The 17,927-nt window shown below is 42.0% G+C and overlaps 1 protein-coding gene across 1 annotated transcript in view; it reads right to left on the bottom strand.

Annotated features, from left to right (window-relative positions):
• LOC135561226 (protein shisa-9-like) overlaps positions 1 to 17,927 on the bottom strand; it is a 44,620-nt gene that overhangs the window by 14,270 nt on the left and 12,423 nt on the right. The window contains exon 3 of the mRNA XM_065002489.1: positions 15,546 to 15,664. Coding sequence (XP_064858561.1) covers positions 15,546 to 15,664 — 119 coding nt within the window. The remainder of the gene's footprint in view (positions 1 to 15,545; positions 15,665 to 17,927) is intronic.

The following is a 17,927-nucleotide window of genomic DNA, read 5'->3' as shown; positions in this document are numbered from 1 at the left end:
CAAGCTGTTTAAAGGCACAGTCAACTTAGTGTATGTAAACTTCTGACCCACTGGAATTATGATACAGTGAATTATAAATGAAATAATCTGTCTGTAAACAATTGTTAGAATAATTACTTGTGTCATGCACAAAGTAGATTTCCTATCCGACTTGCCAAAACTATAGTTTGTTAACTTCTTTGGGACTGGGGGCAGTATTGAGTAGCTTAGATAATAAGGTGCCCAGAGTAAACTGCCTGCTACTCAGGCCCAAAAGCTAGAATATGCATATAATTAGTAGATTTGGATAGAAAATACTCAGAAGTTTCTAAAACTGTTTGAATGATGTCTGTGAGTATAACAGAACTCATATGGCAGGCAAAAACCTGAGAAGAAATGCACCAGGAAGTGGGAAAACTGAGGTTTGTAGTTTTTCAAGTCATTGCCTATCGAATATACAGTGTCTATGGGGCCATATTGCAATTCCCAAGGCTTCCACTAGATGTTAACAGTCTTTAGAACCTTGTATCAGGCTTCAACTGTAAAAGGGGAGAGAATGAGAGCTGTTTGAGTCAGGTGTCTTGCAGAATGCCATGCGCTAAATCATGTGCGCGGCTATGAGAGGTAGCTGCGTTCAGACAAAGGATTTGTCCGGTTGAAACATTATTGAAGATTTATGATAAAAACATCCTAAATATAGATTCTATACATCGTTTGACATGTTTCTACGAACTGAAATATAACATTTTTGACTCTCCGTCTGGACTTTCGCCTGGACTTGCCCGCGCCTCGTGAGTTTGGATTTGTGAACTAAACACGCAAACAAAAAGGAGGTATTTGGACATAAATGGTGGACTTTATTGAACAAAACAAACATGTATTGTTTCTGATGAAGATCATCAAAGGTAAGTGAATATTTATAATGCTATTTCTGAGTTTTGTGACACACCTCCTTGGTTGGAAATGGCTGTATGTTTTTCTGTGGCTAGTTGCTGACCTAACATAATCGCAAGGTGTGCTTTCGCCGTAAAGCCTTTTTGAAATCTGACACAGCGATTGCATTAAGGAGATGTTTATCTATGATTCCATGCATAACACTTGTATCTTTTATCAATGTTTATTATGAGTATTTCTGTGATTTGATGTGGCTCTCTGCACATTCACCGGATGTTTGTTGAGACAATGCATTTCTGATCATAACACACCAATTTCAAATTAGGTTTTTGGACATAAAGATTAACTTTATCGAACAAAACACACATTTATTGTCTAACATGAAGTCCTGTGAGTTCCATCTGATGAAGATCATCAAAGGTTAGTGATTAATTTAATTGCTATTTCTGACTTTTGTGAGCCCTCTCCTTGGCTGGAAAATGGCTGTATGGTTTTCTGTGACTAGGTGCTGACCTAACATAATCGTTTGGTGTGGTTTCACTGTAAAGCCTATTTGAAATTGGACACTGTGGCTGGATTTACACAAAGTTTATCTTTAAAATGGTGTGTGTACTTGTATGTTTGAGGAATTTTAATTATGGGGTTTTTGTTGTTTTGAATTTGGCGCCTGCTAGCGTCCCACATATCCCAGAGAAGTTAACAAGAAATAGAATAACATCAAATTGATCAGCCATTTCCAGCTACAATAGTCATTTACAACATTAACAATGTCTACACTGTATTTCTGAACAATTTTATGTTATTTTAATGGACAAAAAAAATGCTTTTCTTTCAAAAACAAGGATATTTCTAAGTGACCCCAACTTTTGAATAGTAGTGTACATACAGTACCAGTCAAGAGTCCTCATGAGAGCTGGTTTCATCATAGCGCTTGATAGTTTTTGCTGCACTTGAATAAACGTTAAAAGTTCTTTAAATTTTCCAGATTGACTGGCCTTCATGTCTTAAAGTAAAGATGGACTGTTGTTTCTCTCTGCTTATTTGAGCTGTCCTTGCCATAATATATACTTGGTATTTGACCAAATAGGGCTACCTTCTGTATAGCACCCCTACCATGTCACAACAATTGATATTTTGATTTGTTTAACACTTTTTTGGTTACTACATGGAGAACCTCCTGGGGACAAACAGCCTTGCCCACAGGTTTTACTGAGTAAAACATGTACTACATACATTTTAGGGCGGCTGTAGAAAACCCTCATGACCAGGTTGTCAGGGGGTGTGTGACTTGTTCAGCCAATCAGAGGCCCACCTCTTTTGCTAGTTTTCGACTTCATTAAGGGTTTTTTCGGCTGTTCGGGAACATCATTTTTTTTCTCGAGGCAAGCCGACGTCGATAGCCGAAGTCTATTCTCCTTCGTCGGTGATTGGTCAACAGTATGGATATCTTCAATAAAGCCTTTGTTGTCATTCAATGAGAGACAACTTGTTTTCATGCCCATTTCTTTATTGATAAATACATCCTAGTTAGATGTACAATTGCATAACTAAGATCTCCTCTGCAAAAACATCAAAATTAATGACAGACTTCTTGAGTTATCTTAGATAAATTCTGACTATTTTGAGGAAGTGTATACTGGCTATGGAGTCTAAAAATGGACAAATGGTATTATTGCCATTTTTTTCTAGTTTTTCAAGTGAAGGACTTTTAAGGGAGTATGCGAGCACACTTGTTCGGTTCATCTGGCTGGGTTCGGCTAGGCACCAGCTGAACTGAAGGCGAAGGGAAAACTGGCCACCACTTCCCTCCATTCTATTGACTAATAATTAGATGGATAGAACTGTTCACAGATTTGTTTTAATCAACGGGACTCGTAACTGCAATACTCTCTGTTTTTCTGAAACAATGCTTTCGGACAAGATACACATGCACAGGATGCTGCTGAGGGGAGGACAGCTCATAATAATGGCTGGATATATATTCAATCTTATATCATGATTGCTGTATATATATTCCACTTCAGGACGACAACAACTACAACAAGCAGGCACTTTACGAACTGTACGAGGCTATTAACAAGCAGGAAACCATGCACCCGGAGGTTGCTTTTCTTGTTGCTGGTGATTTTAATTCACATCACTAAGACACGTGACCCCCAACTTTTACCAACACGTATTTTTCGCCACTAGGGGCAATAAAGTCCTAGACTGCTGTTACTCAACTTACAAGCATGCATTACAAGGCCCTTGCTCGTCCCTCCTTCAGCAAATCCGATCATGACTTGTTTGTGTTTATTTATTTATTTATTTATTTATTATAGTGTCACTCATCTTCATGATCACATGGGCTTATAAGACATTGTATTTGTTGTATAGAAATAACATTTCATACTTATACACTGAGTGTACAAAACATTAGGAACAACTGCTCTTTCGTTGACATAGACTTACCAGGTGAAAGCTATGATCCCTTATTGATGTCACCTGTTAAATCCACTTCAATCAGTGTCGCTTAAGGGGAGGAGACAGGTTAAAGAGCTTTAAGCTTTGAGACAATTGAGAAATGAATTATATATGTGTGCCATTCAGAGGGTGAATGGGCAAGACAAATGCCTTTGAACGGTAGCAAGTGCCAAGCGCACCAGTTTGAGTGTGTTAAGATCTGCAACGCTGCTGGGTTTTTCATGCTCAGTTTCCCATGTGTATACAATACTACTTTATTAATCCCCAAGGGGCAATTCATTCCTGGCTGACATGGTGCTTCAGACAGGACAAACACACACATTGTGCAATTTAAGAAACTTAAAGTTAATGGTATTTACAGTTCTTAATTCATTGCAGGGCTAAACTATTTCTAGAATAGTCCCTAGGTCTTCCTTAATTGTCCTCGATGGCCTCGGGCACAAACGAGGCCCTGTGCCTATTGGTGGAGCACTTGAGACAGCGCAGGCGGTGTCCAAGGGGGAGCAGTTGAAACTGTGTGTTGAGGACATGAGTGCTGAGGATGTTATAGACCTTCCTCCTGGCCTGCTGCTCAAAGAATGAAGCCAGACTTATGAGAGGCACCCCGGGGATCTTACAACAGGTGTTCACAATGGCTTGGAGGTGCTTCCTGTTCTTGACAGAAAGGGATGTGAACCAGCATACGAAGGAAAAACAGCATGCTCTCGGTTTGCGATATCGATTTGTGGACAATTAATTAATTCAGTTTCATGAGGAAGTATTGTCTCTGGTGAGCTTTTTCAAACTTCAGGGTGTTATCAAAGATGGTACCAAGATATTTATGCTGGTCCACAATGTCCACCTCTTCACCATGGATGATCACCTGGCCCATCCTGGGGGGCTTCCTCCTGAATTCAACTACCATTTTCTTCATCTTGGAGACATTCAACTCCAGCAGCGCACTGTCACACCACTCAATGAAGTCCTGTAGGGCTGGTTCATGGTCCTACTCAGACCCTGGGTAGGATGGCAGTGGTCGTGAGCACTCTGACAGTCATGGGTATAGAACAAGTATTTCCAAACCGGGGTACAATGTACCCCCAGGGGTACGCGCAATGCCGTCGGGGGTAGCCAAATAAAAATGTGACTCACATATAAAATACAATTATTTAAAAAATTGGAAAAAAATTATTCACATTTTCAAACAGTCAATTTATATTTTCCAACGGGGCTATACATTTGGGTGAGGTTTTTTTTCTCGCCTGAGTAGCCTCGTTTCACTGCCAAAAATAAAATTAAACCATCCAGTGTTCAGCAAAATAACAACACAATGTCAAATACAGGTAGCCTAGTCAAATAATTAACATCCAATCACATTAACCGTTATTCTCTCGCGGGAATTTCACTAACGGTCCATATGTAGCCAAATGTAGCCGTTGCTCATTCTCTTTGCTCTAAAATTGATAAATGGTTAAAGAAAGTAAGGCCCGTGTCCATAGAGACACATACCAGCTCTACTGGTAGTACTGCTACTACCAGCAGTACTACACCGGCACCTGTCGACAACACAAGTTGTTCTGCCTCCACGAGCACATCCAATGCTAGCATCAGTAATTCTACATTTGTTGTTAGCCCAGCTAGCACGGACACTGACAGTTGTGAAGAGCTACTGCCCCCTTACCCAGGAAAGCACCGAACAACAGACAGGGACGTTGGACCATGGAAGAGGCACAAATATGATGAGAACTACAATGATTTGGGGTTCACTTATATTGGGAGTAGTGCCTTTCCTCAGCCACAGTGTGTTATATGTGCAAAAGTACTCTCTCACAACTCGATGAAACCTTCACTCTTGCGCAGAGCAGACATTTAGAAACAAAACATGCCAATTTGAAAAATAAGCCACAGGAGTTTTTTGAGCAAGAATTAAGACAACTTTTGAGTAGTGAGACATGTATAAAAGCAACAGATACCATTAATAAGAAGGGTCTAGAAGCTTCTTATAGGGTGAGCTACCAAGTGGCTAAGACAGGCAAGTCCCATACTATTGTGGAGGACTTCATTTTTGCCGCTCCCGCGGATCTGGCTGGGACAATGCTGGGGGAAAGGCCAAAACAACTATACAGACAATGACTTCATCAAACAACACTGTTTCACGACGCATCAGTGACATGGCAGGAGATGTTTTGAAACAATTACTGCTTTGCATACATGCCAGTAAATTCTATGCGTTACAGCTGGATGAGTCAACAGACGTGGCGGGCCTGGCACAGTTCCTGGTATATGTCCGTTACGTTTATGGGGGGTCAATTAAGGAAGACATCCTCTTCTGCAAACCACTGGAAACCAGGACAACAGGATAGTATATTTTTAAAGTACTGGACAACTTTGTGACATCAAATGGACTTTGGTAGTCAATATTTGATTTGAGACGTAAGATAGTGGCTGGGCCACTCAAGGACATTCAGAGATTTGTCCCGAAGCCACTCCTGCGTTGTCTTGGCTGTGTTCTTAGGGTTGTTGTCCTGTTGGAAGGTGAACCTTCGCCCCAGTCTGAGGTCCTGAGCGCTCTGGAGCAGGTTTTCATCAAGGATCTCTGTACTTTGCTCCGTTCATCTTTCCCTTGATCCTGACTCGTCTCCCAGTCACTTCTGCTGAAAAACATCCACACGGCAGGATGTCACCACCACCACGCTTCCCCGTAGGGAGGGTGCCAGGTTTCCTCCAGACGTGACACTTGGCATTCAGGCCAAAGAGTTCAATCTTGGTTTCATCAGACCAGAGAATCTTGTTTCTCATGGTCTGAGGGTCCTTTGGGTGCCTTTTGGCAAACTTCAAGCGGGCTGTCATGTGCCTTTAACTGAGGAGTGGTTTCCGTCTGGTCACTCTACCATAATGGCCTGATTGGTGGAGTGCTGCTGTCACAACTTCTGCCGAAGTCGATCCCTCTCCTTGTTCAGGCGGTGCTCGGCGATTGACGTCACCGGTCTTCTAGCCATCATTGATCTATGTTTCACTTTCCATTGTTTTGTCTGGTCTTCTTACACACCTGGTTCCAATCCCATTCATTATATGTTGTGTATTTAACCCTCTGTTTCCCCTCATGTCCTTGTCAGAGATTGTTTATTGTTATGTTCATGTTTTATGGATTAGTGTGTGCCGGGTTCTTGTACCCACATTTATTTTATTATGGACTTTGGTATTGGTGTTTGTGTTTTAAGTTATTAAAATACTCCATTTATACCAAGTTTGATTCTCCTGCACTTGACTTCCCTGCCACCTACATACACGATGTGACAGCTGCAGAGATGGTTGTCCCATCTCCACAGAGGAACTCTGGAGCTCCGTCAGAGTGACTATCAAATTCTTGGTCACCTCCATGACCAACGCCCTTCTCCCCTGATTGTTCAGTTTAGACGGGCGGCCAGCTCTAGAAAGAGTCTTGGTGGTTCCAAACTTCTTCCATTTAAGAATGATGGAGGCCACTGTGTTCTTGGGGAACTTCAATGCTGCAGAAAGTTTTTGTTACCCTTCCTCAGATCTGTGCCTCGACATAATCCTGTCTCAAAGCTCTACGGACATTTCCTTCGGACCTCATGGATTGTTTTTTTCTCTGACATACACTGTCAACTGTGGGACCTTATAGAGACAGATGTGTGCCTTTAAATCATGTCCAATCAATTGAATTTACCACAGGTGGACTCCAATCAAGTTGTAGAAACATCTCAAAGATGATCGATGGAAACAGGATGCACCTGAGCTCAATTTTGAGCCTCATAGCAAAGGGTCTGAATACTTATGTAAATAAGGTATTTCTGTGTTTTAGTTTTTATAAATTTGCAATCACTTTTAAAAAACTGTTTTCTCTTTGTCATTATGGGTTTGGAGTAACAAAATGTGGAAAAAGGGAAGGGGCCTGGCTACTTTCCGAATGCACTGTATGTGTGTATGCCTACATCAAATGAGTGGTATGTGATCTAGCAAAGAAGAAGCTGGGAGATGGGGAGTTGGAGTTATGCCTTGCATATTATGAAAAATTCTCCATTAAATTATGACCAAGTAAGACCTTCGGCGTGGTGACCCACTGAAGAAAGAACAAGAGGGCAGGAGCGGCCCATTATGGTTATGTAATGTCATGTCTTCCCAGTCTGGTCTGGCTGGGTGATGTACTTTAGACTGCAGACCAGGCCATAGATGATAGATAGTGTAGATATGTGTCCATAGCTGTCTGTTCCAGTTGGTCCTGGGCTACTCTCTCTGTCTGAACAGTGGAGGGTTGTTGAGACATGATGCAGTCATTTGAGGGACAGAGGGAACGGGCTGGAGTTATGCAGCAGTGAAGCAGCAGTACTATTACTAATATAATTAAAGAAAAAGACTAGGGTGGACTGTATCTTAGGCTAGGTTGAAGAGTGATATTGCCACTATGGCGCATCAGTAAGAATGCAGGAACGAAGGTTCAAGACAAGGTTTCCAGTTCTCGTTATTTATTCACTAACTAAAAGGGCACAGCAGAAGGTCACAGGAGCACATGGGTGGTAAGATGGAGATTTGATGGCTCGTAAGGCCGGAAGATAAGTTTGTGACAAGTTATGATAGGAGGTTGTGGTCTGAAGGGAATACAAAGAGGAGATAGATAAAATACATTAGTATACAAGACAAAGTGCCATAAGTAAGGAGAAATATTTAAGTATATCAACAATGCTAACCAAACAAAGGACATTACCAATAAAATTGGTAACATTACACTCCATGCAGTTTGGCTTCAGAGCGAAACACTCCACAGAAACGGCCAACTGCTTTCTTCTGGAAAATGTGAAGTCCAAGATGGACAAAGGAGGTGCTGTTGGGGCTGTGTTTCTGGACCTAAGGAAGGCTTTTGATACTGTTAACCATGAGATTCTCATCACAAAATTGTCCAAGTTCAACTTTTCCCCTGATGCCTTGAGATGGATGAAATCATACCTTGAAGGCAGAACTCAGTGTGTCAGAGTGAGCAATGAGCTGTCGCCCACTCGTAGCTATGATGTGGGCGTGCCCCAAGGGTCAATACTGGGGCCCCTCCTGTTCAGCCTGTACATTAATGATCTGCCTTCTGTCTGTACTGGGTCTGAAGTTCAAATGTATGCAGATGATACAGTGATATATGTGCATGCAAAGAGCAAACAACAAGCTGCACAAGAACTCACTACTGTAATGGTCCAGGTGACAAAGTGGCTCAGTGACTCGTGTTTGCATCTCAATGTGAAAAAAACTGTTTGCATGTTCTTCACAAAGAGGGCAACAGATGCTACTGAGCTAGATGTCTATGTGTCAGGGGAGAAGCTCCAGGTGGTATCCGATTTTAAGTACCTTGGCATCATACTTGATTCCAACCTCTCTTTTAAAAAGCATGTGAAAAAGGTAATTCAAATAACTAAATTCAATCTAGCTAATTTCCGATTTATACGAAATTGTTTGACTACAGAGGTAGCAAAACTGTACTTCAAATCTATGATACTCCCCCACTTAACATACTGCTTGACTAGTTGGGCCCAAGCTTGCTGTACAACATTAAAACCTATTCGGTCTGTCTACAAACAGGCTCTCAAAGTGCTTGATAGGAAGCCCAATAGCCATCATCATTGTCACATCCTTAGAAAGCATGAGCTCTTGAGTTGGGAAAATCTTGTGCAATACACCGACGCATGTCTTGTATTCAAGATCCTTAATGGCCTGGCTCCCCCTCCACTCAATATTTTTGTTAAACAGAAAACCCAGACATATGGCAGCAGATCCACAAGGTCTGCCATGAGAGGTGACTGTATAGTTCCCCTAAGGAAAATCACCTTTAGTAAATCTGCATTCTCTGTGAGAGCTTCCCATGTCTGGAATACACTGCCATCAGACACACATAACTGCACCACATATCACACTTTCACAAAATGCTTGAAGACCTGGCTGAAGGTCAATCAGATTTGTGAACATGGTCCCTAGCTGTGTGTTGCCGCTTTCCATATTGTCTGTTGTCTGTAGCTTGTGAGGTGTGGAAACACTTTGTTGCTTTTATGAATTTTGTCTTGCTGCTTTTTGTTCTATGTTGCTCTGTCTGTATGCTATGTCTTGCTTGTCCTATGTTGCTATGTCTTGCTTGTTCTATGGTGCTATTGTCTATATTGTAATTGTTTTTAATAACCTGCCCAGGGACTGCGGTTGAAAATTAGCCGGCTGGCTAAAACCGGCACTTTTACTGAAACGTTGATTAATGTGCACTGTCCCTGTAAAAATAAAATGAACTAAACTAAACTAAACTAAAAAAACTAAACTAAAATTAAATAAAATCAAATGTTATTTGTCACATACGCCTAATACAACAGGTGCAGACATTCCAGTGAAATGCTTACTTACAAGCCCTTAACCAACAATGCAGTTTTTAGAAAATACCCCCAAAAAAGTAAGAGATAAGAAAAACAAATAATTAAAGAGCAGCAGTAAATAACAATAGCGTGGCTATATACAGGGGGTACCGGTTCAGAGTGAATGTGTCAATGAGCGGGGGCACCGGTGTCGATGTAATTGAGGTAATTATGTACATGCAGGTAGGGTTACTAAAGTGGCAATGCATAGACAATAACAGAGAGTAGCAGCGGGGTGGGGGTGCAAATAGTCTGGGTAGCCATTTCATTGGCTGTTCAGGAGTCTTATGGCTTAGGGGTAGAAGCTGTTTAAAAGCCTCTTGGACCTAGACTTGGCGCTACAATACTTCTTGCCGTGCGGTAGCAGAGTGAACAGCCTATGACTTGGGTGGCTGGAGTTTTTGACAAATTTTAGGGCCTTCCTCTGACAATGCCTGGTAAAGAGGTTCTGAATGGCAGGAAGCTTAGCCCCGGTGATGTACTGGGCCATACGCACTACCCACTGTAGTGCCTTGCGGTCGGAGGCTGAGCAGTTGCCATACCAGGTGGTGATGCAACCCATCAGGATGCTCTCGATGGTGCAGTTGTAAAACCTTTTGAAGATCTGAGAACCCATGCCAAATCTTTTCAGACTCCTGAGGGGAATAGGTTGAGTTGTGCCCTCTTCACAACTGTCTTGATGTGCTTGGACCATGTTAGTTTGTTGGTGATGTGGACGCCAAGGAACTTGAAGCTCTCAACCTGCTCCACTACAGCCCCGACGGTGAGAATGGGGGCGTGCTTGGTCCTCTTTTTCCTGTAGTCCACTATCTTCTCCTTTGTCTTGATCACGTTGAGGGAGAGGTTGTTGTCCTGGGCACAGGGACTATGGTGGTCTGCTTGAAACATGTTGGTATTACAGACTCAGACATGGAAAGGTTGAAAATGTCAGTGAAGACACTTGCCAGTTGGTCAGCGCATTCTCGGTATACACGTCCTGGTAATCCGTCTGGCCCAGTGGCCTTGTGAATGTTGACCTGTCACATCGGCTGCGGAGGACGTGATCACACAGTCCACCGGAACAGCTGATGCTCTCATGCATGTTTCAGTGTTACTTGCCTCAAAGCGAGCATAGAACATTTTTAGCTCGTCTGGTAGACTTGTGTCACTGGGCAGCTCTCGGTTGTGCTTCCCTGGCACGTTCTGACCTTAGTTCTTTTGTTATGTCTTTGTTTTAGGTTGGTTTTAGGCTGGGTAGCCTTTTCCCACCTGTGTTTCGTGGGTGATTGTTTCTGTCTTTGTGTATGTCACCAGACAGGACTGTTTCGTTTCGTGTCATTCTCTTTGTTATTTTTGTTTGAGTGTTCTGAGTTATAATAAATATCACCATGAACATGTACCACGCTGCGCATTGGTCCGATCCTTGCTACTCCTCCTCAGAAGAGGAGGAAGACGAGCGTTACATTCCCTTTGTATTCTGTAAAAGTTTGCAAGCCCTGCCAGATCCGACAAGCGTCGGAGCCGGTGTAGGACAATTAGATCTTAGTAAAGTATTGACGCTTGCCTGTTTGATGGTTTGTCGGCAGGCATAGCAGGATTTCTTATAAGCTTCCGGGTTAGAGTAGCCTAGGGGTTAGAGCGTTGGACTATTAACCGAAACGTTGCAAGATCGAATCCACAAGCTGACAAGGTAAAAATCTGTCGTTCTGCCCCTGAACTAGGCAGTTAACCCACTGTTCCTAGGCCGTCATTGAAAACAAGAATTTGTTCTTAACTGACTTAGTTAAATGAAGGTAAGAAAAAAGTCCCGCGACAGCTTTAGCTTGGTGCGAATGTTTCCTGTAATCCTTGACTTCTGCTTGGAGTAATATCTATGGAACTCAGGATATATAAGACAAAGGAAGGAAGGAATACTTTCTAAGGAATGTATAGCACCATAAACTGATTGGCAACAAACATACCGGCTAGAAAGTTAGCATTATACAATTCTCTATATACATAAAAGGCACTTACTTTAGAGTCCGGTAAGCACAACGAAGGAAATCGAATAAGGACTTGGGCCGCCCCATGCCACTAGAAACACTGATATAAAACTAGCTGCTTATATAGGTGAGGAAAGGAGAGGAATGGTGATTATCAGAGTGAGTTCAGGTGTGGTGAGTTTGCCAGAGAGCCGGCGTGTCCTAAGGGTGATTAGGGAATTGGTGAGATGGCATGATCCTTCAGAACAGTAATAGGACTCATAATACATAGGATATTACATGGTTATTACACAAGAGGCCCAGAGGTGTGCTTGTGCCTCATTCTGAACACACTTACCCATAGTACAACCTGCTCCCAATACCCAGCTATTGTGTGTGTTCATAGCCGTGAAACACTAAGAGACTGCTGAGACGAGCAAGCAAGCACATGTGTGTGTGTGTGTTTGTAATGTTACATTAAAGAGTATTTTGTGCCTTAGGGAGGGTGATAAAGAGGAGAGTGCATAACGGGACGTCTGACGTCTGTCTATAAGACACGAGAGAATGTGTGTGTGGCTGGCCCTAATGCGTCTGTACTACTTTGAGAGCAGTGTAGTTTCACATGGGCCATTTGAGCTTCACTAGTGTGACAGGCATAGCGACACACACACACACACACACACACACACACACACACACACACACACACACACACACACACACACACACACACACACACACACACACACACACACACACACACACACACACACCTTGCTACCACCTCCTATTACCGCCCTGTATATAGAGCCGTGCTACTCCCCATCACCCCTCTGTGCTTGAAGACTCACACTTGATCAGTCCCTATGAGAGACTGGTTTTTATATATTTAACTGGAGTGCTTCCCTTAGGGCTGGAGGGAGGGGGGCTACAAATCGCTCCCTGCTAAAATCTGTCATTTATAAGAATAACAAGCTGTTTGTCTTTTTTGGAGCCTGGAGATGGAGATGGAAGGTTATCAGCCAATATGATGATACTAAGAAAGAGAGGGAAGGTAAATGTGGGTGAAATATAAGTGTTGCAGAGAGAGAGAAAGAGACAAAGAGAAAGATGGACAGAATAGAAAGGGAAAGAGATATTGCGTGATAGAGGAAGTGAGAGGTGAGTGTCGTGAGAAAATGCTTATCCCAAGGTAGTTTCCTGTTTGATAACTAGTTCATTTGGTCCTTTTCTTCTCTGGCCTCTCTTAACAATCAATTTCTTACGTTAACCAACGTTCTATGTGTTTTAATGTTGTCTTTGGACTGAGAGAGGTTCATAAACATACACAAAAGCATCATGAGCTGCTCTACACTTAAATGAAAACTAAGCGTTTGGGCCAAACTTAAGCATTTGCACCAGGTGCAAAGTTTACACCAGTAGACACACGTTTTTTAAGTGAATTAAATATTGAGGGCAGACCAAAAAGTCTAAATAAAGGTTAAGAGGAAGTATAATAAGCTTTGTTTTTTGAGTTTTTATCCCCTATTGAAAAAGCTGGTGCAAACTTTACACCCAGAGCAAAATGCTTCGTAAATCTGACTCTTTGGTCAGTGAGCAGGCAGCATTACTTTTCCCGAAGCATCTCTTTCTTTTCCCAAATCATATCTTTCTTTAATCAAAGCATCTCTTTCTTTTCCCAAATCATCTATTTCTTTAATCAAAGCATCTCTTTCTTTAATCAAAGCATCTCTTTCTTTTATCAAAGCATCTATTTCTTTTATCAAAGCATCTCTTTCTTTTCCCAAAGCATCTCTTTCTTTTATCAAAGCATCTCTTTCTTTTATCAAAGCATCTCTTTCTTTTCCCAAAGCATCTCTTTCTTTTATCAAAGCATCTCTTTCTTTTCCCAAAGCATCTCTTTCTTTTATCAAAGCATCTCTTTCTTTTCCCAAAGCATCTCTTTCTTTTATCAAAGCATCTCTTTCTTTTATCAAAGCATCTCTTTCTTTAATCAAAGCATCTCTTTCTTTTATCAAAGCATCTCGTTCCCTCCCCACTGGAAAAGCCAATACTGTTTAGCGCCATAATGTGCTATAATGTCCCACTCAACTAAGTGAGAAACAGAAAGGGATGACCCTTAACAGTCAATTGAGAGGACAGAGGTTATTCAAACCACAGCATTTTAACAACATCACCTTCAGAGCCAGACCTTTTAAACTGTGCCAATCCCACACTCTGAGACAGAGTGAGATTAGAGCAGTGACAGAACTATAAACCAGAAGCACTGGTGTGTCAAACTGAAATCCTTTAGAAAGAAGAAAGGAGGGAAAAGAGGAGTAAAAAGAGGATTGGTGAGCCTAGCGGAGTCTACAGTTCTCACCGTAAATAATACATCACCGACGGCCCAAATCCTCAAGACTGGAGGAGTGCTGTGCCGTGTGTGTGCGTGTAATCCACTAAACTGCATTTGCGCAGATGATCCAAGTCCAATCTCTAGTGCTACAGCCAAGGCCTCCATCAACACACAGTAATACAGATCCTTGATGTGTGTATGTGTTTGTGTGTGTGTTTTGAGTGGGGATCACAGAAAATACTGTGGCTGGTCTGAGATCCAAAGGTTTTTTGGGGATTGAGCAGACCAGTGTGTGTGATGTGTGTACGCATTAGTGCGTGTGTGATGTGTGTGTTCTCTCTAACCTAGGTCTATGGATGCACAGTCAGCTGGAGGGGTGAGGGAAAAGGTAGGGGGCCTCTTAGATCAAACACTTCCCACCACCCCTCTCTCTCACACACCCCTCTCTGTCTCTTGCGTCATTATTATTTAGTAATTATTAGTCATAAGTCATTATTATTCTATGGTAGCTACACACACATACATGCATATTGTGATGCATACACAGCCGGAAACTAGTGAAGTATGTACAAATACATGTCATTTCTTTTGTCATTAAAAGAAGTCTCCAGAAATCATGTGGTACATCAACAGACACATGTCTGAGTTGAGTTGCGCTCCGCTCTGAATTCCTCAAATAAGTCATAGTGTGTTTGGGTGCAGGGCTATAAGTGCCCCCTAGATCCTCATCCTGTAACTACACTAATGAGACAGCTAGGTTTTACTCAGCACTGAAACTGCAGTGTTTGGTCTGGCTGCTTTAGGGGTGCAAGAGAAGAGAAGGGGCTGTTTGGTCAAGTTTTTCCATCAAGCAAAAGTACAGTGAGAGAATTTGTTAGCCTGTGCCTGTGCAGTGGTGGAAAACTGTCATACTTGAGTAAAAATAAAGATACCTTCATAGAAAATGACTCAAGTAAATGTAAAAGTCTCCCAGTAAAATTCTACTTGAGTAAAAGTCTAAAGGTATTTGGTTTAAAATATACTTAAGTATCAAAAAATAAATAATTTCGAATTCCCTATATTAAGCAAACCAGATGGCGCCATTTTCTGTTTTTTCTCATTTACAGAAAGCCAGGGGCACTCTTCAACACTCAGACATCATTTACAGAAAGCCAGGGGCACTCTTCAACACTCAGACATCATTTACAGAAAGCCAGGGGCACTCTTCAACACTCAGACATCATTTACAAACAAAGCATGTCGGTTTAGTGAGTCTGTCAGATCAGAGGCAGTAGGGATGACTAGGGATGTTCTCTTGATAACTATGTGAATTTGACTATTTTCCTGTCCTGCTAAGCATTCAAAATGTAACGAGTACTTTTGGGTGTAAAGGAAAATGTATGGAGTAAAAAGTACAATATTTCCTTAAGGAATGTGGTGGAGTAAAAGTAAAAGTAGTCAAAAATATAAATAATAAAGTAAAGTACAAATACCCAAAAAAACTACTTAAGTAAAAATACTTTAAAGTACTACTTAAGTGCTTTACACCACTGTGCGTGTGTGCTGAGTAGCTGTGCTTACCGCTGCGGCTGCGTAGCATCCTAGCTGAGATGTAGTTGGTTTCGATAGGGGGGTTGGTGATTGTGCTGTCCACTGAGCTAACCTCTCCTCTGGGCTGCTTCAGAAGCTCTGTCAGGGTCCTGTGAATGGACAGACACACATATTACAGTTAGACTTTAGAATGACTCTCTACATGTGTGGTGATTGAGTAGGAACAGTGAGCGGGGATTGAACAAGATGATCCCGTGGTTATAGGCAATCGACCCAAGCCCTAACCCTAAACTCCTGGGCAAATAACTCCCCATAGCTGGCCACTGTGTGTGACTGTAGGCTTAGTCAAAGCCAAAAATAAGAACAGCAGCACTGCAGGGGAACATGGGAGAAAGTGACAGGAGCCAGAGAATTGGGCTGAGTGTGTGAGAATATAATCTTGAGAGAGAGAGAGGGAAATAGACGGTGAGAGAGGGCGAGAGAGGGGGGGAGAGAGAGAGAGCGAGAGAGAGAGAGAGGGGAATAGACGGGGAGAGAGGAAGAGAGAGGGGGGGGAGAAATGGGCCATTTTAATTGAGTGTAATCTTATCAGGCACACAGTGTCACACTCATAAATACCCTAAAACACACTGTCAAGTCATTGAGCTGTGTGTAAGGGAACACACTGCTGTACTGAAAGACATCATCTCTCTTTCTCTGTGTGTTTGTTTCCCACGGAACCAGACCTCAGGAAGGATGGGGAGCCAGGGCTTTCCTCTCCTCTCTTCTCCTGGGAGGACTTTCCTGAACAGATTGACCTTCCCCTGGGCTGTGGTTATCTGTGCAGTACATTATGTGCCAGGAATGTGTATAAATGTAGGAAGGGTACTACGGTGAATTTGCCCTCCTTAGCTGGACAGAGCAGAACTCCATAGGGGTGAGCTGAGGGAGAGGTGACAATGTGACATATATCAACTGGGAGAGATTAATAGAATGAACAACTCTCTTGCTCTACAAACTCTGTTTCTATACAAAACAGACATTGCAGAAACTTGCACGCACACTTGCGCACACACAAAAACTCCCAAACCCCTTTTTCTAATGACAAACAGAATAAACTAATCCACCTCCCCAGCAATCTCATTCATCACTTTTGACAAACATGTTTTCTCTCTTTGAGTTTACTGAATTTACAGAGTTGACATTGATCAATTATTCACACACTGGTGCCTCTGTTCTGCTCAGTGTATCTCCCCGCTGCCGAATAGTGCTCCTCCACCCTGCACATCAGGGACTGCGACTACACGGTAAGTGAACCAGCCAGAGATGCCAAAAAGTGAGCCCCGGCCCATTGGGACTGCTGAGTGGAACAGTGTGTAGGTGTGATATGTGTGTGGGACTGCCAAATTCTGCCCTTAAGGGGAGTGCTGTGGTGGCATGCTGAGAGGGAAGCAATGTTGATGTCAGACATGATAGCTGGCTGTTTTCAGATGGAAAAAATGTCTCGTCTACAGGGACTCCTTCCCAGTGGTGGAAAAAGTACGCAATTGTCATACACCCAGTAAAAAACTACTTGAGTAAAAGTCTAAAAGTATTTGGTTTTAAATATACTTAAGTATCAAAAGTAAATGTGATTGCTAAAATATACTTAAGTATTTAAAGTAAAAGTATAAATAATTTCAAATTCTCTATATTAAGCCAACCAGACGGCACCATTTTCTTTTTTCAATTTACGGATAGCCAGGGGAATGTTCCAACACTCAGACATCATTTACAAACAAAGCATTTGTGTTTAGTGAGTCTGCCAGGTCAGTGGCAATAGGGATGACCAGGGATCTTGATAAGTGCGTGAATTTGACCATTTTTCCTGTCCTACTATTCAAAAAGTACTTTGGGTGTAAGAGAAAATGTACATTAGTAAAAAGTACATTATTTTATTTTGGAATGTATTGAAGTAAAAGTAAAAGTTGTCAAAAATATAAATAGTAATGTAAAGTACAGATACCCCAAAAAACGACTAAAGTTGTACCAATTGCTGATGACTTTGATTTGTACAACACCACTCGTGCCCCTCGTCACGACAAATGACTTCAACGCTGGCAGTCTCAGCCTAAAGTATGTAGTGAAAGACAGAGCAGCAGAAGAATTTACTGTATTCTAGGCTAGATAACTGGTGAATCGCCTGGGGGACTTTGCAGAGGTGTAGAGCTTCAAGAGGGTTCTGTGTACAGTGGATAAAGACAGGGGCTTGGTTTTAAGTTTTTGGTTTCGGTAAAATTAAGAAAAGATTGTCCTCAAATTATGTAACTACTGGGCCAATAAAGGTTTTTTTTTAATTAAAAAATGTCTCACTTTCAAGCAACCTAAATCTCTAAATATTCCATTCTCTCTTTCTCTCTCAATTTTTTAAAACTTTATTTCTCTTTCTAAACC

Source organism: Oncorhynchus nerka, linkage group LG16, assembly GCF_034236695.1.
Source record: "Oncorhynchus nerka isolate Pitt River linkage group LG16, Oner_Uvic_2.0, whole genome shotgun sequence".
Classification (NCBI taxonomy): domain Eukaryota; kingdom Metazoa; phylum Chordata; class Actinopteri; order Salmoniformes; family Salmonidae; genus Oncorhynchus; species Oncorhynchus nerka.
The sequence above is the reverse complement of the archived record's forward strand: the minus strand, read 5'-3'. Positions and strand labels throughout refer to the sequence as shown.